General features: G+C 33.2%; 2 protein-coding genes and 1 pseudogene across 2 annotated transcripts; all 3 read right to left on the reverse strand.

The window, feature by feature from the left end:
• Positions 1-5,290: 5,290 nt before the first annotated feature.
• Positions 5,291-6,508, reverse strand: LOC149515760 (putative receptor-like protein kinase At3g47110). The gene is made up of 2 exons (XM_089741633.1): positions 5,842-6,508; positions 5,291-5,679 (listed from the first exon to the last, which is right to left on the reverse strand). Exon 2 carries the CDS (start codon positions 5,669-5,671, stop codon positions 5,291-5,293), a length of 381 nt encoding a protein of 126 aa, XP_089597759.1. The 5' UTR covers positions 5,672-5,679; positions 5,842-6,508.
• LOC149515761 (putative LRR receptor-like serine/threonine-protein kinase At3g47570) lies at positions 5,822-6,466 on the reverse strand. Its single transcript, XM_089741791.1, has one exon. The coding sequence runs from the start codon at positions 6,464-6,466 to the stop codon at positions 5,822-5,824; it is 645 nt and encodes a 214-aa protein (XP_089597917.1).
• A 128-nt stretch (positions 6,509-6,636) lies between the features above and the next one.
• Positions 6,637-7,702, reverse strand: LOC149515762 (uncharacterized; annotated as a pseudogene).
• Positions 7,703-9,910: the final 2,208 nt, after the last annotated feature.

Below are 9,910 nucleotides of genomic sequence, written 5' to 3' on the forward strand. Positions count from 1 at the left end.
GTTGTCCAGTTGATCTAAAATTTGATAAAAGGGTTCGAGTTTTCTACCTACTGATTTGGTAGGTATTTGTTCTCTAAATTTGTTGAGACTTTTTCAATTTTCTTTTGCAAGATTGTTTCTTTACTAAGATTATTTAATCTTAAGATATTGTGGTTGTATATCTCTAGTTCTAGCTAGAGAGAATTTTATATTCTCATTATTTTGATAATGGAGATTATTTGTTGCTACCCATGATTTTTACTCCTCGTTTTGGGGAGATTTTTCATGTAAATTACTTATATCCTTGTGCTTATAGTTTGGTGATTTATTTATTAGCTCTATTTATTTGATTCATACTAGATTCACACAAGAGAGAGATAATTTAATTTTTGCGCTATGTGACATATTTGGTTTGAATATTGTTTGAGGTTGTTTTATCCCATCAAAGTGGTATCAGAGCTCAGGTTATTTGATTTTTGCCTCGTGTTGAATAATGAAAATCAATATAAGTAAAATGATTAATTTGAATGGTTCAAATTACCATGTGTGAAAAGAGAAGATGGAAGACTTGCTTTATGTGAATGATTATTATTTATTTGTGTTTGACACTGAAAACCCTGAAAATAAAGCAGATGTGAAATGTAATTTGTTTCATCGATATGTATGTGATTATATTAGATAGTGGGTAGATGGTAATGTTTAAATCATGTTAGTGGAAAAACACATGCACACACTCTTTAGAGTAAGCTTGAAGAGTTGTATGCTTAAAAAACTAGGAATAATAAACTATTTTTAATTAAACAGTTGATGAGTTTGAAATATCATGATGGCACTTCTATGACAAATCACTTGAATGCATATCAAGGTATTATTAATCAATTGGCTAACATGAATCTCAAGTTTGAAGATGAGATACAAGGCTTATGGCTTTTTGGTACATTACCAAACTCATGGGAGACGTTTAGAACAATATTATCTAACTCAGCCCCAAATGGTATTATTACTATGGATTTGGCTAAGAATGGCGTTTTGAATGAAGAAATGAGAAAAAAGTCATAGGGTTTCTCTTCATAGTCTAAAGTCTTAGTCACAGAAAATAAAGGGAGAAGTAAAATAAAAGGTCCGAAGAATAAAGACAGAAGCAATAGTAAGTTCAAAAGATTTGCTAATGTCAAGTGTCATTATTATAGTCTAAAAGGGCAGATAAGAAAATATTATCGAAAGTTGAAAAGAGACAACAATATTGATAAAGATAAGGAAAAGAAGAATGATGATAGTAATGATGCTGATAAAGTTGTTACTATCAAAGATGACTTCCTTATATTATATGATGATGATGTTATTAATCTTGCATGCCGTGAGACTAGTTAGGTGATTGATACTGGTGTATAATTCATGCTACATCTCGAAAAGACTATTTTGCATTTTACACACCTGATGATTTTGAGAATGTTGGAATAAGTAATGATGGCTCAGCTAAAGCCATTGGTATGGGAAATGTGTTATTGAAGACCAATAATGGTACTATGTTGGTCTTGAAAAATGTTAATTAAATATGTTCCCGATATTTGCATGAATTTGATTTTTGCAGGGAAGCTTGATGATGAAGAGTTTTCTAACACTTTTTGTGATGGTTAGTGGAAGCTCACTAAAGGTTCTATAGTTGTAGCTAAGGGTACAAAGAGCTCTTTATTGTATTTGATGTAGGCAGAAGTATCTGATTCCATTATCAATGTAGTAGATAATGATGATACAACTAAGTTTTGGCACAAGCAACATAGTCACATGAACAATAAGGGTTTGAAGGTTTTGGCCAAAAAAAAAATCTTTTTTCTGGGGTGAAGAATGTATCCTTGAAGAAGTGTGATCATTACTTGGTAGGGAAACAAACTAGAGTTGCATTCAAGACATCCCCTCCATCAAGAAAGCTATGTATACTTGATTTAATATTTTTTGATGTTTGTGGTCCTATGAGAATAAAAACAATTGGTGGTTCCATCTATTTTGTGACTTTTATAGATGATCATTCAAGAAAGATATGGGTTTATACCTTGAAATCAAAAGACCAAGTGTTAGATGTATTTAAACAATTTCATACTTTAGTTTAAAGACAAACAAGGTTGAAATTAAAATGCATAAAGATTGATAATATGGGTGAGTACATTTGGCTTTTTGATGAGTATTACAGATAGCACGGTATTAGATATCAAAGGTCAGCTCTTAAAACTCCCCAATTGAAAGGGTTAGCTAAAAGGAAAATAAGACACTAATGGAAAGGATGAGATGTTTGCTTTCATAAGCACAGTTATAAAAATTTTTTAGGGGTAAGGCTTTGATTACAGTTGTACATGTTTTGAATCTCTCACCTTGTGTTCCTTTAGATTTTGATGTTCCAGATAGAGCTTGGTTAGGTAAAGATGTGTCTTATGATCATTTACGCACCTTTGGATGCAAGGCTTTTGTGCATATTCCCAAAGATGAAAGGTCCAAGCTTGATGTCAAGACTAGACAATGTGTGTTCCTTGGTTATGGCTAGGATGAGTTTGGCTACAAGTTTTATGATCTAGTGCAAAAAAAAACTTGTGAGAAACATGGATGTTGTTTTTGTTATAGACCAGACCATATAAGATATTCAAAAGATTGATACATCAATACCACAATGCAATAATGGTTTGATTAACTTGGATCTAGTTCCTCTAACACATGTGCCTACAAAGGTTGAAGATATTAAGGATAACCAATATAATATAGGTGATGTTGATACTAGTCCTACACAGGTTGAGGTAGGTGATGATACCTATGAACGATCAACAGTATCAGAGGTTCAACCAAACATTTTACTAGAAGTTCCAAAAGGTTTACTAGAGATCAATAGCCTTACACAAGGTATTTTGTTGATGAGTATGTGTTATTAATTAACGGGGGAGAACCCAAATGTTATGCATAGGCCATAAAAGATGAATACTGGAAAGAGTGGATTGATGCCATGCAAGATTGATGAAGTCTTTAGATGAGAATAATACTTTTGAACTGGTAAAACTACTTAAGGAAAAAAAAGCTTTGCAGAATAGATAGGTTTATAGAGTGAAGTAAGAAGAACACACTTCGCAACCACATTTCAAAGCTAGATTGGTTGTCAAAGGATTCAATAAAAAAAAAAGGTATTGACTTTGATGAAATCTTTTTTCTTGTTGTTAAGATGTCATCTATTTTGGTGGTTATAGATTTAGTAGCTAGTCTTGATTTAGAGATTGTGCAAATGGATGTCAAAACTACTTTTCTCCATGGTGACTTGGACAAGGAGATTTACTTAGAGCAACCAAAAGGTTTCAAGTAAAGAAAAAGGGAGGGATTTTGTGTGCAAGCTAAATAAAAGTCTTTATGGGTTGAAGTAAGCATCGAGATAGCAGTATAAGAAGTTTAAGTCAGTTATGGGTGATCAAGGCTATCAAAAAACTACTTTTGATCATTATGTGTTTATGTAGAAATTCTCTGATGATGATTTTATCATATTATTGCTTTATGTTGATGACATATTGTTTGTTGGTAAGAATGCTTTTAGAAGTGACCAATTGAAGAAGCAATTGAGTAGATCTTTTGCTATAAAGGACTTAGGGCTAGCACAACAAATTCTTGGAATTCAAATTTATCGAGACAAAGCAACCAAGAGATTCTACATGTCACAAAAGCACTATATTGAAAAGGTGCTTGAAAGTTTTTAATATGTATCAAGCTAAAGTGGTTAGCTCTCTTCTTGCTACACACTTTAAGCTAAATATTAATTAGAGCCCTTTTACAACTAATAAGTAGGAAGACACGAGAAGAGTTCCATATGTTTCAACAGTAAGAAGTTTGATGTATGCAATGGTGTGTACTAGGCCAAACATAGCCCATACAATTGGTGTTGTTAGCCACTTTTTGTCAATGCAAGAAGAGAGCATTGGAATGCAGTTAAATAGTTATGAGATATCTACAAGGCACTTCCAACTTGAGACTCACTTTTGGAAGTGAGAAACCAGTGCTAGTTGGCTACACTAATTCAGATATGGTAGGAGATGTTGATTCCTAAAAGTTTATTTACGTTATTTGATTACATATTAAGGTGGGGCTGTATCTTGGCAATTGAGACTACAAAAATGCATTGCACTTTCTACAATAGAGGCTAAGTATGTTGTAGCCACTGAAGCATGTAAAGAATTGTTGCGGATGAAAAAGTTCATACAAGAACTTGGTTTCAAGCAGCAACGCTATGTGATATTTTGTGACAATCACAGTGCAATTTACCTTAGCAAGAATTATACTTTTCATTCAAGATCAAAATACATTGATGTGAGATACCATTGGCTAAGAGATGCTTTCAATGATAACTTGTTTGAACTTGATAAGATTCGCATCGATCACAATGGTTCTAATATGTTAACCAAGACACTACCAAGGGAGAAGCTTAAAGTTTGTCATTTGATCACTGGAATGGTAATTCTTTCCACATAGTAAAAAAAGGGGAGATTTGTTGGGCTTAGTTTCCTCCATGTGGAGGTGGCATAAAAGTAAAGCCCATTCACCAAGGACTTTTTAGTCCTTTCATTCTTGGTTATAGGGTTTTAAACCTTTATATGGTTGAAAAAAGAAACAAGAGAATGTGGTGTCAAAATAGAGAAAAAGGGAGAAAAGGGGGTTTTGTGCAGTTTTAGACAAGTAGTTTGATTGAAATCAATCCATTGTCCAATTAAGCTAAAATTTTATCTATGTGTTCATGACTCATTGTTCTTCAGTCTTAATAGTGGAGATCAAGTTTTGAATTTTCTACCTACTAATTTCATGGGTATTTGTTAATCTGTAAATTTGTTGAAACTTATCAAATTTTCTCTTGCAAAATTGTTTCTTGACTAAGATTGTTTAATCTTGAGATATTGTGGTTGTATACCTCTAATTCTAGCTAGAGAGAACTTTGTATTCCTCTTTTTTTTTTTTTTTGTAGTGGAGATTATTTGTTGCTACCCGTGATTTTCACTCGTCGTTTTGGGGAGGTTTTTTATGTCAATTGCTTTTGTTCTTGTGGTCGTGGTTTGATGATTTATTTATTAGCTTCATTTGTTTGATTCCTGCTAGATTCACATAAGAGAGAGATAATTTAATTTTTTCATTGCATGACATATTCAGTTTGAATATTGTCTGAAGTTATTTTATCCCATCAACTTATGCACATATACTTTTACATTTATCAAATTACAAACATTCAAAAATGAAAGATAAATTTAATATATCACTCCATAAATTCTATCATATCGTAATCTTCACCGTTTGGCACTGCCTATATATCTTTTATCCCTTTTCGTGAAACAACTTGTTTCCGTGCATGCAATCTTGCCTTAATTGCATGCAGCTCTGTGATAGCATCTTCAATCTTCATTCTCTTAACAGGAACTTCTATAGAGCAGGCAACACCGACTTGAGTGAAAGAAACCAAACACTTCCATATTTCATCACCATCTATGTTCTTCTCATTAATTTGTTGAAGCAATCGAACATCTAGAATCTCCTCCAATTGTTCTGGCAATGCCATCTTACAGAAATTACGAAGGCTTAAGCCATCATGAAACAAGTCATATGTTGGCCTCTTTCCAGTGATCATCTCCAAGAGGAGAATTCCATAGCTGTAAATATCGCCTTCAGGAGTGGTCGGACCACCCATACCTTATTCTGCAACGATTTGTTACAAATAATTATAATTTAAACTATTTTTAGTTGTAGAATGTGCTTAGAAATTAGAAGCCAAAAGATTTAAAATAATGTACATACTAAACGCGTACAAAATTAAATGTATTTTGTTAACAAAATAAGATCAGAAGATTTGAAATTTACCCGGAGCGAGATAACCAATTGTTCCTTTGATGACTAAGGAAGTTGCTTGCTCGCTACCCAGATTATTACTTGCAGCACTAGAAAGGAGCTTAGCCATCCCAAAATCACCGACATGTGCAACCATGTCATCATCTATAAGAACTTTGGTCGGCTTTAGATCGCGATGAACAATCAGCGTTCCACAATGGTGGTGAAGGTAATCCAACGCATTGGCCACATCTATAGCTATGTCCAACATTTGACCAAAGCTCAAATGGCGGGAGTGATCAGAATGCCGATCATGCAGCCAGCTATCTAAACTTCCATTAGGAATGAATTCTAAAACCAGAGCTTTGAAATCATTGCCTTGGTAATCAATGCTTGAGCAAGAAGTTATCAACTTGACAAGATTCCGATGTCGAATTTTTCTTAAAACCTCACATTCAACCGTGAAAGTGTTTACAGCCCCAAGGTTTTGAAAGTTCAATACTTTCACGGCAACGGGGTCTTTGTATTGGTGAAGAATTCCTTTATATACAGAGCCAAAACTGCCACTACCAATGCAGTTGGAGGATGCAAAACCATTAGTGGCTTGAAGAAGTTCCTTATATGATACTCGCAAGAGGCCAACAGGCAGCAAAGGCATAGGGATTTTATCCCTTCCAAAGCATTTTCTCCAACAAAGAAAAACAAGAAGCACAACCAGAATTGAGGCAAGTGGAATGCCAAGGATGAAAATAAAAATGACTTTGGTTGACAGAACTTTTCCCTTTTTCTTTGCTTCCTGAATCTATTCTCATGGATGGCTAAAAGTGTCTACTGACTGCAGTTGATTAAAGAAGAAAGAAAATCCAGGTCTCCCAGATTTCCAATTCCAAGGTGGTTATAGTCAATGGTAAACAGTTCAAGATTCTGACGGTTTCCCATATGGTCAGGAACTGATCCACCATAACCATTTGTTTGGATGTCAAACTGTTGCAGGCCAGAGATATTAGTTACTGATCTTGGAATTGTTCCAGTGAATTGGTTATCTCCAATATACATATTTCAAGCTTTGGAAAAGAAAAACCTATTTCAGGTGCAAGGCCCCCAGATAATTTATTTGTACCCATGTCAATACATGTAATGGAGGAAAGATTGTAAATTGAAGGAGGAATAGTACCAGGTAGGTTATTTTGACCAATGACATTCAAGTTTGATATTCTCCCTAAAGCGTTGGGTATAGTTCCCTCCAAATGATTTCCTGCAAGTCGCAGATAATCCAATGAAGAAAGGTTTCCCAAGGAAGATGGAATACCCCCAATCAAATTATTGTCTGCAAGAGAGAGTCTGGTGAGATTCTTCATATTATCATCACCAAAGCTAAATGGAATTTTTCCAGAAAGGCTATTGTGATTTAAATTAATCAATTGGAGGTTTGAGCACTTGGTGAGTTCCATGGGGCTGTTACCTTGGAGATTATTGTAACTTAAATTTAGAGAACGAAGCCGCCTCAACTGCCCAAATTCCCTGGGGATTTGTCCTTGCAGGCTGTTATCAGATAGGTTAGCCTCTCGAAGGAAACTTAAATTTCCGATTGAAGGAGATATGGAGCCACCTAATTTCATGCTATTCAGTTTTAAACTGATTACCCTCTGCTGCTACCGACCACATCGAACACCTTGCCACGCACAGAAGTGGAGAGAAGCGTTCCATGAAATTAGAGCTCCAGGAGAACCATCAACAAGCTGATCCTTCAAGGCAAGTAAAGGTAGTCTGTCGGTTCGTTACCCAAGGCGAAGGCAGGTTTGAAGGACATCGATCGGAAGATTGTCAGAACAACAATGCAAAGCAGAAATTTGATCTGAATAATACATTTGTTATTCAGGCAAGATTTCTCCATTACTAGCTGGAAATTGGAATTACTTAGAAAAAGGTTTAGAGCAAGTCGTTTTGTTTAAAAAACAGGAATATAAGGTATAGGAAGACAGAACTAATTTATAAGTTAACAAGTATTTCTTATAAATCTAATTTTATGTGGTATTCAAGTCATAAAGATGATTACAAAATCTGACGAAATTAAAGGGAAAAAGAAAAGAAAAGAAAAACTAACTACCAAATATTAAAGAACAGCAAAAGAAAATTGATCAATCCCATTCAAGTGACATCGAGGAAGTCAGAAGACGGTTCCATCTAAGAGAAAGTTCAATCTACAATTAAAATAGAAAGTTTCTTATCAAATTAGGAAACCAATTAAGTCATCCTAAACGTCATGTTGGCTTGGGAACCGATTGGTCAGACAGATTTAGTTTGAAGATGGCAAATTAATTTCACTGAGCTCCATCACCATCTCTAATTATTCAGCATGCTACAAATTCTAACTGACTTAGTCCTCGAATAGAGATTCATCCGTAATCGTTCACTAAAGCTGATTGAGTCTGGTCTTCGTTAAAAATAATTGGTCTTCGCTATAATGCAGATGTGCTTAGCAAAAATGCCCTTATTAATATGAAGATGTCATCCATCATAAGAAAAAAAATTCAACTAACAATTTACATTATATAAAAAAAAAAAAGTTACGAACGAAGTACTGAAAAACGATGTGCTCGATAAAATTATGAACGAAGTACTGGAAAAGGGATGTACCGAAAACTTAAAGAATACTTGTGGTTCAACCAAAAGAAAGATAATAATTAAAGTTATGTTTGGCTAATAATTTTGTTATTTTGCTTTTATAAAACAAAAAGCACGTCTTGAATGTAAAAGTTTTTCCTTACAGTTTTATTAATTGTGAATTTGTGTAAATTTATTAAAATTTGGGAAGTTTATTTAAAAGCTACCTAATCTCATTAAATGGGAAAAATTATTGCTAGTAACCATAAAAGGAGATACGGAGAATAAGAGAAACTTTAGACTTCCCCTCCCTATTTCTTCTTTCCTTTTCTTCCTTTTTTTTTCATTCTTGTAAATTTCTATCATCTCTCACTTTTATTTGTAAATGGTATCAGTGCCTTGTAACGAACTTTGTATATCTTAGACTATACAAATTAGTGTTTAGATATATATTTTCTATTTGAGATTTCTATATTACAACTATCATTGTAAGTATTTCTTTACTTTCACAGCTTTTAATTTTAAATTTTATGTTCCAAAACTTATATATCTATTTACTATCTCTGTGCTAGTGTTGTGGCATTTAAATCTAGTTTTAGAGATCATTGAAAGATATACAATGGTTTTGGGTAGCAAGAACATGGAGCAAGATGTTGATGTTCAGAAAAAACTTATAATCATAACCTGCATGTGGATACTCAATTAGAAAATCATATACTGACAATTAGTTATAGTATTAATAGTTTAGTTGATTTATCTATTTTTTTTTAAAAAAAATTGTTTAATAAAGCTGATATACTAGAGTCAAAAGTAGATAGTTTAGGACAAGCTACTTGTTTAGATTTAAACCATGATTCTAAACAATTATTAGTAAATATTAATAAAAAATTAGAATTATTAGAAGTTGACAAAAGTCAAACAAATGACTTTGGATCTTTATATTATGGTAATGCTATTCTTACTCTTAATAATGATAAACCATCATCTTTTCAACCAACTAAGTTTTCTAAAGCTGAAAAATTATATTTTAAATCATATAAAAATCTTATAGAACATCCTAAGTATAAAATGGAAAAAACTATTATGCCTTAAGAAAGGATTGATTATTTGAATATGATAGAAGAACTATATGAAACACATATAGAACTTTTTAAAAAGTTTAATTATCATTATATGCTTAATTATGATACTATCAATGAAAGTAGTTTAGATGAAGAAGATAAACAAAAGCTAAAATTTTAACTACTAATCCAATAGTAAAAGATAAAACTCGTAGCACAAAATCCTCATCTTCTAAAGAAGTAGATGAAGAAATTGATACTAAGCCTACACCTATGGATCTTGATCAACAAAAAAGTTGAAGGGAATAAGAAAAGTAGGAGAAATTTCTAACCAACAAATTGATGATGAAAATTGTCATAACGTCTAGATCCATGGACCTGTTGCTAGACATTGACTTGAAGAGTCACCACCAATCTTTTTTGTTTAGGTGTGATTG

This window comes from Durio zibethinus, chromosome 12 (assembly GCF_047325235.1).
Source record: "Durio zibethinus cultivar Kanyao isolate XHJ-2024 chromosome 12, ASM4732523v1, whole genome shotgun sequence".
Taxonomy (NCBI): domain Eukaryota; kingdom Viridiplantae; phylum Streptophyta; class Magnoliopsida; order Malvales; family Malvaceae; genus Durio; species Durio zibethinus.